Source organism: Tinamus guttatus, unplaced genomic scaffold (genome assembly GCF_059628265.1).
Source record: "Tinamus guttatus ecotype Peru unplaced genomic scaffold, ASM5962826v1 Tinamus_guttatus_pri_ptg000048l, whole genome shotgun sequence".
In the NCBI taxonomy this organism is placed as follows: Eukaryota; Metazoa; Chordata; class Aves; order Tinamiformes; family Tinamidae; genus Tinamus; species Tinamus guttatus.
Genome location: NW_028288582.1, coordinates 9274367 through 9290629, shown reverse-complemented (window position 1 = coordinate 9290629; position 16263 = coordinate 9274367). Strand labels below are relative to the sequence as shown.

At 39.5% G+C, this 16263-nt stretch overlaps 1 protein-coding gene across 3 annotated transcripts; it reads left to right on the top strand.

Annotated features, from left to right (window-relative positions):
- Positions 1-97: 97 nt before the first annotated feature.
- On the top strand, positions 98-15382 carry CCNK (cyclin K). Of its 3 annotated transcripts, XM_088539681.1 has the most exons (11): positions 98-367; positions 1392-1473; positions 2256-2387; positions 2998-3118; positions 3243-3300; positions 5386-5555; positions 8009-8037; positions 8673-8950; positions 11886-11919; positions 12899-12973; positions 14757-15143. In XM_088539681.1, the coding sequence occupies exons 1-11, from the start codon at positions 171-173 to the stop codon at positions 14997-14999; spliced, it is 1419 nt and encodes a 472-aa protein (XP_088395807.1). In that variant the 5' UTR covers positions 98-170; the 3' UTR covers positions 15000-15143. The 3 variants fall into 3 exon arrangements, with proteins under 3 accessions (XP_088395807.1, XP_010219702.2, XP_088395806.1); XM_010221400.2 differs by lacking the exon at positions 8009-8037 and having other exon boundaries at positions 2998-3103; positions 14757-15382; XM_088539680.1 differs by lacking the exon at positions 8009-8037 and having other exon boundaries at positions 14757-15382.
- The last annotated feature ends 881 nt before the right edge of the window (positions 15383-16263 follow it).

The window sequence follows — 16263 nt, the reverse complement described above, 5'->3', positions numbered from 1 at the left end:
ATATTGTAGTCTTAGTGGCTGTTTTTTTTTTTTATACTAAAAAAAAAGTTCCTATCCTGATATTTTCAAATATGTGTGTTTTCCTTTTATCTTTAAAGGTTCTAAAGTTACTACTACCTGAAGACTTCCTTTTGAAAACGTATCAGGCAAGAACAGTCCTATTTTAATAAATGAAGGAGAACAAAGAAAATTCCAGTCCTTCTGTAAACTTGGCAAACCTGGACCATACAAAGCCATGCTGGTACTGGGATAAGAAGGATTTGGCACATACCCCTTCACAGCTAGAAGGGCTTGATCCAGCTACGGAGGCAAGATACCGCAGAGAGGGGGCCAGATTCATATTTGATGTAGGGACACGTTTAGGCCTGTATCCTTCAATTACATAAATGTTTCTGTGAATTGGGGTTTTGAAAGTAAAGCATATTAGAAATGCCTGATTCGTTGTTCAGATGCTACTTTGTCAGGAATCAAAGATTCCCTCCATTTAGCTGCCTTTTGGTGTAACAAGTTTCATAATGTAACAAGTACGTAATTTTAACAAGTAATGTGATTTTTATCCATTTATTGAATAAGCAAGGTTTGAGCATAACTCCTGTGGCAACAGAAGGGGAATATGATACAGACTCACCATTTGTGCATGGCTTGGTCTCTTACTGCATGAACAGAGAATGAGATCAATGAGAAATTCCTTAAATTTTGGATTTTGGACTTTTTCTGTGTATTTTACTTACAAGGCTTCTAACTTTTGTCCCCCTACCCGTTTTTGTTTAAGGTGGGGTTGGTTGCATTTTTTTTCTATATGCTAGTGATTTCTCTCAACTGTGTTATAGATTGCCACTAGAGTTTCTTGGTTCCTACGTTTGTGATACTTTTTTTTTTCCCACTTCTTTGTTTAATAGAAACTGACGACAATTAAATTTCATTTTTTTCCTTGAAGGAAAGACTAGGGAGCATATTTAGCTTTTATTTGCATTTATAGACTCTCCATGCAGACTTAGATGTGAAGTGATAATTCTTCTGTTCCATCAGGTACCTTCCACAACTTGGGGCCTTTTCTGGGGCAGCTTTGGAATTTGTTATGTGGATGGCCACACGTAGAACCTCTCTATGAGAAATGCATGGTCATAGCATGCCACCAAAAGGAGAGAGAGAGAGAGAGGAAGGAAAATAAAAGGCTCTGAAACATATGGCTACATAAATACTGTGGTTCAGCCCAGATGCAGTTGATATCCAAAGCGCTTCTAAATCCTCTAGTTAACTTGCTTTTTGGCTGTTCACTGAACAGACAGTTAATTGATAGAGCAGAATGCATCGTTTTGCTTGTGTGTGTTTGGTTTTGAATTTGTTTTGTGCTGTTTATATGTTTGAAAAATCCTTAACCTGCGACACAGACACTATGATACATTAGCAACCGGAATAATTTATTTCCATCGATTTTATATGTTTCATTCCTTCAAACAGTTCCCCAGATATGTAAGTATATACAATATTGTTTGCTTAATAATGCAGTTGTGTTAAGCACAGACTGTTTAAATTGGTAACAGATTATTTGGGCACTGGAGCTAGGCACAACTCTTATTCATAGCATCACTGATATAAACCAAGCAATGTCTACTTTCCTTTTTTTAGTATTACAGTATCAGGAGTCACAAAGCAATGATAAAAAGAACTGTGACCTGGAGAACATTTAACTTTTGTGTTTGAGTTATTGTTTTAAAAATAAATATCCTTTAAATACAGGATTATACGATTCCAGTAAGTATAATATTTTCCATAAAATGAAAACCAAACATGTTTATATAAACAATCATTGCTTAAAACATGCTGTGCTGTTTGTTTCCCTTTTCACTTGTGCTTAGAAACATACTTGTATGGAAATTTTAGTTATCATGATGATGATATCCTTTAGAAAGGGTAATGGCTATAGCTGTGTGTGGTGGTGTGTGGTTTTTTTTTTTTTTTTTTTTTTTTATCTTAAAACTGCTTGACAGGCAGTATCCTATCAAGACAAATTCTGGTTTGGATGTTTAACCATGAAATAAAACTGTATATGCTTGACTGTTGTCCAAGTTCTGTATTTACTTTAAAGCAGTAAAAGCTTCAATTATCACTATAATTAAGGTAGAAGTAGTAAGCTTATTAAGTCTTCTTTGGGAAACTGCTGAGGATCTGTTAATGAAAGCTGACAGTGCTTTTAGATGTGCAATAAAGTGTTGCCAATGCAGACAACTTCCTGAAACCACTTTCTTTTGTAGGTAACAGGAGCCTGCTGTCTTTTCCTGGCAGGAAAAGTTGAAGAAACACCTAAAAAATGTAAAGATATAATCAAAACAGCCCGTAGCTTATTAAATGATGTACAGTTTGGACAGTTCGGAGATGATCCCAAGGTAAAGATGCCAAATTTCAGTTGTTACAATTACATGTTGAACGTGTAACTGTGATAAACTACTTGTATTAGCAAAAAGGTTTTTGAAGCCTACTGTAACAAATGCTAATATACAAAGTTTACATTTAATTTTAATTTAATTATGCAAATTCTGATGAGGGTGGGATGGGGCACAGGAGGACAGTAAATCAGTCCATTTAGTCAGGGGGTACAAACATCATCAAGATATAAAATGTATTTAACAGAGCATAATGTGGTATTGGGAAATAATTAGTAGAAAATCTTAAATTAAGTATGAGAACTACATATCATCTTCAGAACTATATCTCAATGTTAGGAGGTTTCCTGTTTAGAATACTTGGCTTAACAAAGTTATGCTTCTCTCAAATAGAGGAAAAAAAGGGAGGCAAAAAAAAAAGAAAAAGAAATAATACCTGTAATAAACTTTTCCAGATTGAATATTTCAATCTTCTCTTCGGAGACATACCTTAATGAAGTGAAAGCAGGCACATGTTTCTCTGGAGATGCTCTATAGTCAGACCTTATACCAACATAAAATATTTATGAGTAAAAGAAGGAGTAATATTGTGTTACCTTGTTACATTCTCTAGGAAGAAGTGATGGTCCTTGAAAGAATATTACTACAAACAATAAAATTTGATTTGCAAGTGGAACATCCGTACCAGTTCCTGCTCAAGTATGCCAAACAGCTCAAAGGTAAAATAGTACAGGGTGAGCAAGAGATGCCTGTTCTTAATCTTGGAAAGTTAGTTAACATTAACAGTGAGGAGCTATTATCTTTCAAACTATTTCACCTTTTTAATAACTTACCATAACTTTACTGATTATTTTTCAGGAGACAAAAATAAAATTCAGAAACTGGTTCAAATGGCATGGACGTTTGTGAATGACAGGTAAGGCACTTATGGCAACAGCCTCTGACAGTGAAATTGTTACTGTTCAGTTCATTTGGGACTCAGGTATTTCTTTGAGAAATGCTGGTTATCTTTTTGCAAATAGTGAAAGCAACTCACCTCTCTGATACAGATGTTTTCCAGTTTTCACCATGGTGTTGGGCAGGATGACTACAGAAGGACTAGGCTTCTAAGACCTATGACATTTTGTGGGAAGGGTTTAATGCTTACATTCAAAAAATTGAAAATTATTTGAAAAGTCGAAACTATGTTAGATCTCCAGGACAGAAGCTGGCTGCTTGCCCAGTCCAGGGCATGTTCCTCATTCTGAGCCAATCAATTACTGCAAGATACCATTCCATTTCTGTAGTTCGTTGTTTGTTATAGATTCTAGGTTTTAAACATTTAAACATGACAAAATTCTGTCATGTTGGTCAACTATGGAAAAAAAAAAAAGATATATTTTAATAGCCAGCCATTAAATCTAGTGCAAATAATGTTTTAGAGGTAACTAACAGTTTCTTGAATCATTTTTTTATGTGTAGTGGCATTTCAAAACAGAACTTTATACACTTTAGTTCTGCTAAGTTGAATTCCACAGAGCTAGGGAAGTTAATTTACAAATGGCAGTTAAAAAAGTGTAATTGTGATATATTTAATAACAAGTTCTTAAGACATTATTGAAGTCTGGACTCTTCAGAAACGCAAAGCTTTCCACCGTTAAAAAAAGAGGTGCATTCTTACTCATATGTCTAATTTTAAGTATCCCATTATGGGTCCAAGTTCTCAGTCTGTAAAAGTAACCTAAAGAGGTTATGGAATCGCATAATAGGTGATAGCATGTAACCCACCCTCATTAGTTTGAGCAAAAGGCTATTTAACATGTTTGCATGACACTAGATGTATACTTCATCTTTTGTCTCTCTTGATGATGTTAAGGAGAAATAATGTATGGATTGACTCTTGTAAAATGCCTTAGGAAAAATCTTTCTGTATCCTTCATACTTCGATACTATTCTACTTGGAATTATGTGGGATTTAATAATTAACCCAGGAAAATGCGTTTCAGGAAAATGCTGAAGTAAGGCTAGAGTAATTGTTTCAAATAAGATTTCTCTCTGTCCTCAAGAGGCTGTTTTGTGCTTGCTTAATAGGCACCATGTTAGAAGTATATTCGATTTCTAGGATCCTGGAATAATAATCCTATACTTTGCACTATGGGCCTTTAGACCAGCTGTTGTGTGAGGTTTTTTGTTTGTTTTTCTCCTGCAACTACAGTACATACCTGAGTAAATATCCAAAAGATAATAATAGTGAATCAGTGTTTTGAGAGCTATTTGTTGTGTGGCAACCGGTGATCGCTGGCTTCATTGCTCCAATATTGAACTACCTCATTTGCTTTGAGTCATCTGTAGTCCACCAAGAGAAACTAATCCAGATGACTGCATAGGCTACTATTTTGGTGCATTTAAAGAGGTAGCAATGAAATCATCAGTGAATTGGCACAAACTGAACTGGCTGGGTGGGTGTGAAATTGTTTCAATAGGAGGATAGTTTAGCAGATCTCATGTTACAGAAGCTACAGAAGAGCTAACTTGCCACAAAAAGAAAAAATTTTGTAATTTAAATTATGAGATTATTACATAAATATATTTAATACCAAGAACATCAGCTACTTTGTGACATTAATTTTACCAAAAGCTACTGAAGGAGAACCTTTACAGCTTGATCCAAAACTTAATGCCACAGAGAAGACCATAGTGGAGTGTAGATACCCATACCTGGAATTTCGTATTGTCTTTCTTATCTTTGTTCCCTACTTGTGTTAAGGTTTCATATTTTAAAGCTCCCAATATGCGGTGAGTTCTGCTGCAGGCAAGTGCTCCCTGTGTCATGCATTTAAAATTATATTGTTTAATAGCAGAAATTCAAAACAATTTAGTTTTGTAAACTGTTTTATTTAACAAGGCTTCTACACATAGTTTTTACTAAGTTATACCTATTAGACTTTTTTTTTTTTTTTTTTTACTTTGACAATCAGAATTATCTTAGGTTTATTTTTGTTTATTTTTTAATGTCTTGTAGCCTCTGCACTACGCTGTCACTACAGTGGGAGCCAGAAATCATAGCTGTTGCAGTTATGTACTTAGCAGGTCGTTTGTGTAAGTTTGAAATACAAGAATGGACCTCAAAACCAATGTACAGACGGTGGTGGGAACAGTTTGTCCAAGATGTTCCTGTTGATGTTCTGGAAGGTATGGGGAACACTTGCTACAGACAAATCATTTTTTTCCTGTGACTGTGATGCAGATAGTATGTACATTCCAACTGCCTTTTTCTGCATCTGACTCAAAAATAATTCCGTGTAATGTATGCACCTTAGGACATATATGCTATGCCCTATCCAGATTCATGATTAAACTTTTAGACTGGCTTAGTGTGGAATGTTCATTGTTACAATTAGTCTTTTGTCAATATTTGTTTTACTGATAATTTAGTTCATGGCCCAGCTGTTAAGCACTGGTGCTAATGAAGACAAGTTTGCAGTGGTTTGCTCATGATGATCAACCTCTTTAACAGTTATACGAGAACTACAAGTAGCAGTTCTTGTCTTATGCTGTCCTAGGACTGAGAACTAGATTCTGTAGTTTCTAGTTGCTTATTCTGGATTGTTTTATCCTTACAGAATCTTAATAGTGTTCCTTTGTGTTCTCTCAAAGCATAAATTCATCCATCAGATTTTCTTTTAGAGTAGTTAGTGGGATCTTTTTGGTACAGACTATTACTTCTCTGAATGGAGGAGCACGTTGCTTTAGACTTTATCCTTCTGTCAGAATTAACTAAAACAAAAGTATAATCTTTTTAACATGACTGTTATGAATTTCATACCCTGTAAGATTCTACATAGGAACACTTTTTTTTTTTTTTTTTTTTTTTTGGTACCATGTCTTCAAGGTCTCTTGTCCTTGTCTTTGTCTTTTGGCAGCCCTAGTTGCTCACGGTCATAGGATTGGTTGTATTGATTGAGACGAACAGTCTTATGATCAGTTCCCTTCCAGTGCTGGCTAAAGTAGAATCCTTAAGGCTGGACGGGACCTCCAGAGATCATCTAGTCCAACCTCTGCACACGCAGGGTCACCCAGAGCACGTGGCACAGGGCTGCGTCCAGGCGGCCCTTGGAGATCTCCAGAGACGGAGACTCCACGGCCTCTCCGGGCAGCCTGTTCCCGTGCTCCGTCACCCTCACTGCTAATACGTTTTTCCTTAAGTTCCTGCGGAACTTTCGCTGTTTCAGTTTGCGGCCGTTTCCTCTCGCTCTGTCGGTGCCACCGCTGGGCGAAGAGCATTTATGATATTTCCCCTGATGCAATTTCAATATCTGGTCTGAATGGTTTTGTGAGCCTAGTTCTGATGCAACTATCAACTAGTTAATGACCTGCAATAGATCTCTCTCCCAAGTACTTCTCCTGCAACCTCTTGAACAACAGTAAGCTGTTTGCTCACATAACATCATCTTTGTCAGGGAATTCTGCAAGTCTGTTACCTACTTCTTTGAGGATCATCACCTTCTCTGTTTGGAACCTGACTCTTCATAGCTTTGTTTCATGGCCCTTCTTATCCTGAGGTGTTCTCTCCCTGTCAGCCTTCCCTAGGTGTTCATGATTTTGCATGCAGCTATCATATCTTCCAAGTAGTTTCCAGTCTGAAGAACTCCAGCTTCTTCGAGTGCTATTTGCATGGAAATCCTTCCTTACCTTTGGATATTTGAGTTGTCCATGTGAAGTTTTCCAGTCCTATTTCTCTTCCTTTTGAGATGAGGGCTAGCGTATGTATGTGATTTTGGTCCCAATATGTAAATAAGCTGTGGATTTGTACATGTCACCAAGTACAGTACAGTGGTAGAATATTTCCAACTTGTTCTATTTTTTTTTTTTTTGACATTGTGGGTCTCTGAGCCAATGTTTTCACTCGGATGTCTGTTTTATCTATAAACTCTTTTGAACATAGTGATTAGCTCAAAGTCTGTTATTTTTATATATAAAGGTAGGAGCATTTTTCCCATGTGCCTGCTTTACATGTTTCTGCACTGAATTTCATCCTCAACTATATTGCTTGATCACAGCAGAAGAATTTGGACCTAGGTCTTCACTGCCTGCTGTCATCCTACTCGTTGAAATAACCTTGCATCACTGGCAAATTGACCACCTCCTTGGTCACCCATAGACAACAGAGATCCTAACACAGACTGCTACAGAGCTTGAGTTCTTCTCTGTTGCAAGACTTGATCCCTTATTGAAAACATATTCCTTTCTTTAAATAAGTTTATTAACTAAGCCCTTTACTCCTATCCTGGTGCTGTTTAGGGTCCTTGAAAGTATTTGAAGAATTCTGTCAGTTGCTTTCAAAGTCTAGTACTCTCGCAGCTGGATTACTTATTTGTGAAGTGCTTGTTGTCCTTTCCAGAGAACTCCAGGAAGTTCATAAAGCAGGATCTCTCCTGACTCTCATGAAGTAAACTATGCTTAGGTAGCCACTAATTTGTTTTCATTACCTGATACAGATGTCATCTATAATTCTGTAAATTGCTTTGTAAGTCTATTTAAAAATCAGTGTCATGCTTGTCACTTATCTAGTCTTGGTGTTTTAACTGAAAAGGTTATGTGCTAATGTTCATTATTCAGATAATTTATCCTTTGGTTTCTTTTAGAACTCTTAGATGAATACCATCCAGTTCTGGTAATTTTAATTTTTTTTTAATACATGGTTATGTGCTGTATCTGTATTGCAGCTGAGTTTCTTAAATTTAAGACAAATCTTCTGCTGAATCTCTGCCAGAGAAAGTTGTAGAATGAGTGTCCCCGTTTCCTGCTGCTGCCTCAGTGAATGCAGATGCAAAGGACTCATTTAGCTGTACTGTAAGAGCTTTGTTGGCCTCGAGTGCTGCTCCTGCACCCCCTTATCAGTTGGTCTTGCTTGATCTCTGGCAGAATTCTTGTTCCCTATGTGCTGAAATAAGGTTTTGGAACTAGTTCTGATGATTTGCTCCTTACACTTTATTGACCAATCCAGTTAGACATACATTTTCAACAGTTACTCCATCTTGTTTACTTGCTGTGTTGCTCTCCAAGCACACTGTAATGATAGGCAATATATTAATACCAAGACATTTTATTCTTATTCCTCTGGAGGGTTGCATATGTGCCTCTGTATTCACCATAGGCAGAAGGAACTCAAAAATGCAGAAGTAAATTGAAAACTATTCTTAAAAAATGTATAGTAAATTCTTACTTTTTTAAGAAAAAAGCTTGACCGTTTTGTTGAATATGCCCTTGTATGTTGCAAATACTTAATCTTGGCACTTTCTGTTTTAGATATCTGCCACCAGATTCTGGATCTGTACTCACAAGGGAAGCAGCAGATGCCTCATCACACTCCTCATCAGCTGCAGCAGCCGCCATCTCTCCAGTCTGCACCCCAGGCACCTCCTGTGCAGCAGTCACAGCAGCCCCAGGGTTCGGAGCAGTCCCAGGCTCAGCAGCAGAAGGAGTCGCAGCAGTCAGCGCAGCAGCAGCAGCAGCAAACACAAGCACAGCAATCAAAAAAGCCTTCTCCCCAGTCAAGCCCTCCCAGACAGATCAAAAGACCAGCAGTAAGTTTAGTGAACTTACATTTTATTTTTATGCTCATCTGTTGCCTCTCTAGTTTAGAGACTGCACTGTGCAGCAAACTTGAGGTTTGCTTTTAAAATGAGGGCAGTAAATAATTTTTCTATGGCAGACTTTTATTGGTTGTATGACAAGTACTTAAGCGTGGAACCGTTTTGAAGTCTGGGCATCCTGCATACTCAGTGCACTCAAGGCACATCCCGTGGGCAGACCCCTTAGTGAACCTGAGCCTCTGTTCGTGGTTCTGTGCTACCAGATCTTTTTTCACTCTTCAGCATGCTTGATTTAGGCTATGACTCTTGTGCCTTGTCAGATTTCTGTACGATATTTGCTTTTAACTGCCATGTGTGTACTGTGCTGATGCAAGCACTGTTTCTCTTTTTGGCCTTTAACAACATATGAGAAAGGTGACTTTTTAGAAGTGTATCAAAATTCCGGTGCTGGTGGTTAGGAAGTGTCTTCCAAAATAATCTAATAACAGTAGAAGCTTACAAATGCAAAATACATTCAGCTCTCATTTTATGGTCTGCATTATCACCTAATCATTGAAAATAAGAAAGTGTGTTGGCAGTTGCATAGTATCTCTGTGCTTATCTGCAGTCATCAAGTCCAAATGAAGCTTTTGAACCTTTTTCTCTGTATTGTGTTTCACATCTGAGTTACTAAAAAGAAAAAGTGTAAAAGTGTGAAGATTTGGGTAACATATCTACTTAGGAGGAGGAATGTTTTCAAAAGTAACGTCTCCAAAATACACCCATTTCGGAAATAAATTTTGTACAACTGATGTTCTGTCTTGTTGTAGCCCAAACTGGAGAACAGGTGGCAAGAAACAGGAAGAAGTAAAAAATGATGAAATGAAAGAAGAAAGAGTTCATTTCTCCATCTGCTTCCTTATAGCAGCCTCCCAAAAAAAGAGGAAAATTAAAATCTCTAAAACTTTGGTCTTTTAATACAAGATACAACCTACTAATAGAGAATAAAATGCACCAAATGTGCAATTCCTACACTGAAGAATTTTAGAGTTGATCAGGATAGAGAGATGATAAAATTTATTAACTAGCTTGGCAATTGAGAGAATTCTTTATAGGTAGTATGTCTTTCTTTTTAAACTTCCCGTTTGGCACAAATTCTGTTTGGGCCATCTAATCTGTGGATCAGGGAACTTTTTGGCTGGAACAAATATACCTAGGGCAGTTTGGTACATCAGAAACTATAAATAATTAGGACTTTTTGTTTGTGTCCATCCGTTTGTAATGAGAGAAATTTTTAAGGCTTGTAGAAACAGCACTAAGGGAACAGTTATTTTAGGGTGTGGATTGACCTTATGAAAGTCTCAAATAATAACTAGTATTCTATTAAATCATTACTGAGATGTCATTCAGTATAAAAATATATAGATGTATACACACTAAAAAGCAAAGACCTGGCTGAAATGGCTGTGTCAAACTGACTGGAGGAAAAATGCATAATTAGTGCCATTTTTAGGAAAGTATCTTATATTTTGATAAGCTTTGTTTATACTGAAACAAACAACCAAGACAAACAAACAAAAAAAACACGCCTATGGCATAATCTGATTTTTGTTCTTCTGTTACATAAACCGTCTCATGTTTGGCTCGAGCTGCTTGTTCTGTACTAATAGATACCTGTTGATTTTGCTTTCTGAACACTGCTGCCTGTACACAACTACACTGTAGCTGCGTTGCTTGCAACTTGAACTAAACGCTTGGCCGCACAGAATAAGTGATTTTTATTTATTTATATATTTTTTTGGAAGTTCTGGAACTTAATAGTGGAGACTTGTTTATCTTTGAAAGTGCAGGAGAAATTGAATATTTGCTTAGACTTGCAAACAGGGAAATTTAGTTTTGGAAAGTCAGGGCAAGAAAGCCTGAGTAAAATGAGGGTGGCGTTTGAATCCGCATGGTCAGCGGGAAGTGCGTGTGTGTTGGGATGCAAAGATTAAGGCTGCCCGTAAGTGGGGAGGGAAAAGTGATGGGAGATGAATTGGAAGGACTCTGTAAGGAACACAAAAAGCAGGTCTTGAGGAGCTTGGCACTGGACAACCAACATGGGAATCCTCAATAGAACAGAGGAAAATTCACTCTTCAAGTGAAATATCCGTCAGTTCCTGAACTAGCCAACTCACTCGGAGTGGACAAGCTAGGAAAGACTTCTCAGGCTCGCTTGTCTGTGACTCTTAAAGCAAAACAAAACCAAAAAATGCGTGGCCAGAAGGGTGATGTGAGGTTCTGAGAGTCTTGCTCAGTGTTCAGTAATACACTTTTGCATAATATTTGGCTTTTGTACAATGCTTTCTATTTTGAAGGCTTCTGAAATGTTTTATGCTGAGCAAAACTTCATCTATTCTTTTGCCTGCTAAATAAAGCATAAATTCCTGAAGTGCTTTGGCAAAGGTCAAATCACAGGTCGGTAGCAGGGTTAGGACAGAGGCCAAGGCACTTGCTGTCAGCCCAGTGAGCAATTTACTGGACCAAGATGTATCTGCCATAGATTTTATTTATAAAATAAACGAGATGGTAGAACTCAGCAAAGAGAACATCAAGAAAATACTGTATGTAATACCATATTTTGAAAGGCTGTACTTTTTCTCCGTCTCTTCATTCTTCCTCTTCAGCTGGGCTTGTTCAGTATTGTACTGTTGAGCATTAATAGCCTCCTCATAAAAACAGAGGAGCAGATGAAGGGGGCCCCTCCCCTCCTTTTCAGAGGGAGGAGGATTGAGTTCGAAACAGGTTCTGGTTTAGTCAGATCTGTACAAAAAGCCTTGAACAGGCCGGAGTTGTTTCCTGTTTGCTTTTCTTGTTACTGTTTTGAAATGCTTTGTATTTTGCAGTGGTTGTCATGTTGTCATGTTTTCTCTTTTTTTTTTTTTTTTTTTTCCTTCTCTTTAAACAGACTGTATCTCCCAAAGAAGAAACAAAGGCAACAGGTATGTCAGTTTTTCCTAATGATTATTTTTATTTTCCGTAAGCAAAATTGTTCTTTTAGCCAGAGTGAGTCACTGGCTGATACGTATTTAGCTAGTCAGCTTGCAGACTTGGGTCATGCAAACTATTTGATACCAATACTGCATCCCTCAGCATGTGCTGTGGCTGTATTGAATGTTCCTGACAGCAGCACTGCTGGAGTTGTAGTGTAGCCTTGCTGGAGGCTGTTCAGTAGCCGTCTCGCTCAGCTCGCGGCCCCGCAGCCGGCGGGAGGCCTTGGCCTTGCCCAGGTGCCCTCTCGCTGAGTGTTGGAGCAAGGCTCTTGCTGTTGGGGACATCAGTAATCAGTTGCTGGCCATTTTGTATGATGTACAACCCAGCCTAAGAAATACTTCACCAGAGTGCTCAGAGCTAGTTCTTTTGGTGTGCTTTTTTGGTTTGGGTTTTTGTAATAGCGTGTTTCAGGATAGCTTGGATTTGATTCTGTAATGTTTCCTTGATAAGTTCAGCACTCTCCTCTATGTGGCTGTACAAGGAGATCCCAAAGAGCTGCCTGTCCCTTCTCCCATCTTCCTCCCATTTAATTTCCCCTCTCATTTTGGTATCAAGATACATGAGCCCCTAGCAGGACATAGGGGTTCAGCTCCTCCTGAAAGTTTAGCTATTTACAAGTTCCAGTTTCTGCTAAAAAATGCATATGCTGATATTCACATTCATACTGTTACTGGGATAATTTATCTCTAGCTATAAAATACAGAGCTTGAATTTGTAGGGCTGTGTTCTTCTGGCAGGCTTTTGTGTGATACTCGGTGCCCTTTTTTTTTTTTTTTTTTTATACAAAGGTCTTGATTCTAGTTACATTTATTAAACATGCCTAGTATATAGGGTGTCCACTGCACTCTGTATAAACATGATAAATGATACCGGTTTCAAACATATTACCGTGCCATAGCAAATTAGGAACTTCCACATGTTTTTCAGAACCACCACCACCATCTAAAATCCCTAAAATTGAAACTTCACATCCACCGATACCTCCTGCGCATCCACCTCCAGGTAAACTCTTATTTCTTAAATGCTGCTTCTCTTGTAATTTACTGCACCACTTTTCAGCAATGGTGGTAGTAATGTGAGAGGAGGGTTTGTTGCCTTGATTACTAAGTTTGGCAATGAGTAATTAATCAGCAATACTACTAGACAGATAAGTTTTGGAGGACATTCATCTTTGTAGAACACACTTTTTCCTTTTTTTTTTAATGCATACCATAAAGTTAGGGTGGAAATGAATATACAGTATGTGGACAAAGGCAAGATAAAGCTCAGACCGTGAAAGCCTAGAAAAATAAACTACCTGTGGTGAGCAGGCAAAAAGGGACTAGTGTCCTTATCAGGCTGCCTAGTATTAGGGCACTGGCTTCTAAATGTCTTATTGAAGTTCTGCATATTACATCTGTATTATAGAACCTGCAGGTGTGTAACTGCAGAAAAAAGGGATATGTATAATCTTGGCTATGCCCCAAAAGGAAGGAGGCTTTCATCTGCTGGAGAACTTTTAACACTTCATGCATGCCTTATGTTTGCAAAATAAATTTTACTCTTGAAAAATGTGCTCGCAGCGCTTTGACACATTAGCTGTCCTGCCACTGACCCTGAGATATGACATAAATATTTTATAGCTTGTGCTCCATAATGCAACTTCGAAATGACAGCCTCTAACAGGGAATATCAAGAGACAGAAACAGTGCTTTGAAATACACTATTACTGTTTTTTTTTTTTTTTTTTTCTCTTTTGTTAAAATCCAGTTAAGATGAGTGGTATGTGATTTGGGGGCTTTGGGGTTTGTTTTAAGATAGTAATCAGCCTTCCTCAGTTAATCAATCTTGTATAAGTGTATCTGATGTTCAGAAAGATTTGGTTACAATTTAGGAGCTACAAAATCTTGAAATTGTAAGTACTGCAGCTAGTGTACGCCCATGGCGTATTCAGATTATGTAGTTGTTCTGGGGGTCAGTTTAGCTGTTAAAACCATGACTGTCTGTATGGGATAAATCCTAAACATGCGGGTAGGTAACTAGTTTCCCATATTATCTCCAGAGGACACCTTAATGCGTGTCCTTCTTGAACCTGGCTATAAACAGGTCTGTAAATTTCTGATCTTTGTTGTGAACTCCCCTGGGCTGCCATATGCTGAGCTCCCTGAAAGTAAGCGGTGGAACAGAGTTGATCAGATTTCACATCCCCGCTAATCAAGGCCAGTTTTTTGCTTTATTCTCAGTGTGTTGTTCCCCCCTGCCCTTTTCTCTGCCCTCTTGATAAACAGGTTTAGAACCAAATGTTAAAGGCCTGAGACTTTGGCCCATATTCTCAAATAGTATCTCAAAATGTTTGGGGCAAGTGAAGCGCAGTGATCAATCCCAGGCCGCCTTCTGGAGTACGAGGGAGATGAAAGGGGGGCACGGGCTGTACGAGATGGAAACGCTGATGGGAAGATTTGGGTCCCATGACTCTTTAAAAACTGCTGGTTGTGAGTCTGTCCATGCAGTCTGCTCCTTTTGGCTGTAGTATTTTGTAGTATTTCAGTCGTAAGAAAATCAATAATAAGTTGGGGGAAAAGTGTATTTAACTTCTAAACTGGGAGACGCCGACCTTGGAGCTCTGCTTTGCGGCTTAGTGATTTGCTAGGGACATAAGATGTGTAGGATGCGGGATGATGTATAGAGACTCGGAGACCTTTGGAGTCCTCTTGTGATGTGTTTGCTGGAGGAGCGCTGCAGAGTACGCGGCTGTCACTGCTGCCACCAACCTTCGCAAAAATAAGCACATCCTTCTGTGTTGCAGAGCGCAAGCCGCCGCCGCTGGCCGCGTCGGTCCCCATGGGCGAAGCGGAGCAGCCCTCCGCGGTGGACTCGGTGGACATGCCCAAGGTGCAGATCCCTCCTCCCGCGCATCCCGCCCCGGTGCACCAGCCTCCGCCGCTGCCGCACCGGCCCCCGCCGCCGCCCCCCACCAGCTACATCACCGGGATGTCCACGACCAACTCCTACATGTCCGGGGAGGGCTACCAAAGCCTCCAGTCCATGATGAAAACGGAAGGACCGACGTACGGAGCTCTGCCACCGGCCTACGGACCCCCGACCCACCTGCCCTACCACCCGCACGTCTACCCCCCCAACCCGCCGCCCCCCGTGCCCCCTCCGCCGCCCGCTTCCTTCCCGCCGCCCAACATCCCCCCGCCGACCCCGGGATACCCCCCTCCGCCCGCCTACAACCCCAACTTCCCCCCGCCGCGGCTGCCCCCCGCGCACGCGGTGCCTCCTCACCCCCCTCCCGGGCTGGGGATGCCGCCGGCCAGCTACCCGCCGCCCACGGTGCCGCCGGGGGGGCAGCCCCCCGTGCCGCCCCCCATCCCGCCGCCCGGCATGCCGCCCGTGGCGGGGCTGGGCCGCGCCACCTGGATGAGATAGCAGCAGCTACGGAGGGGCCGCCGCCACAAACTATCTCGGAAAGACCACGAGGAGGAGAATTTGTACCGTTTAGATGAAGAAATGAGGCCATGAAATGGGAACCTAGCTGATCTGTTTGCGTTGTTTATGGTGAGTTATATAGGCTTCTAGATTTTAATTAGCTTTGCAGTATCTATTCTAACTTTATACGTTTGACTGAAGTCTAAATTGTCTCAAGTTATTCCAGCACTGGATTACTTTGTACTAGCAGAAATGTTAACCAGCCATATTGGCTCAATTATATCAGTAAGAAGTAAATTTCCTTCTAGAAATCAGTGCCTATTTTTGAGTATCAAAATAGCCAGATACCATGAAATCTCATCTACGGTAAGAAGCTTCATTTTCATTAACAATTAAAACAAGGCTTGATGTCAAGCATTAAAGCTACTTTATTTAAAAGAGATTCTGAATGCTAGATGACTGAAATCATTTTGAGGTGTTTGCCTTGCTGGTATTTTTGTTTTGGAATGTACTGGTATCTTAAAAGTATTGTATGTTTACACCTATTTGCAGATTCCTGTACATAATATATATATTTTCTAAGTGTGAAAGTCTGAATGTAACAACCTACTGTGATTTGCATCCTGGTTATAAATGGGACTACTTCATTCACACCTACCCAAATAAAATTGATTCTGAATATAGTGGATTTCCGAGTTTTTCACGTCAGTTCAGAATTCATAGCTGTGGCACATGGCAAGATATTTCAGCAGTGGTCTTCCAAACCTTATTCATCAGTTTATTTAGAAAGAATGTAATTTTATTTTATTCAACTAAAAGTATACACTATCACAATCAATCTCTTACTTCATTTTTACTAAAATATTTCAAATGAATGTTTT

Excerpts from the sequence above, each read along its gene's own strand:
- CCNK (XM_088539680.1), top strand. The coding sequence starts at position 171 with ATGAAGGAGAACAAAGAAAATTCCAGTCCTTCTGTAAACTTGGCAAAC. Across the intron at positions 1,474-2,255 it reads TCAAACAGTTCCCCAGATAT|GTAACAGGAGCCTGCTGTCT; the intron begins GTAAGTATATAC and ends TTTCTTTTGTAG. Across the intron at positions 3,301-5,385 it reads TGGACGTTTGTGAATGACAG|CCTCTGCACTACGCTGTCAC; the intron begins GTAAGGCACTTA and ends AATGTCTTGTAG.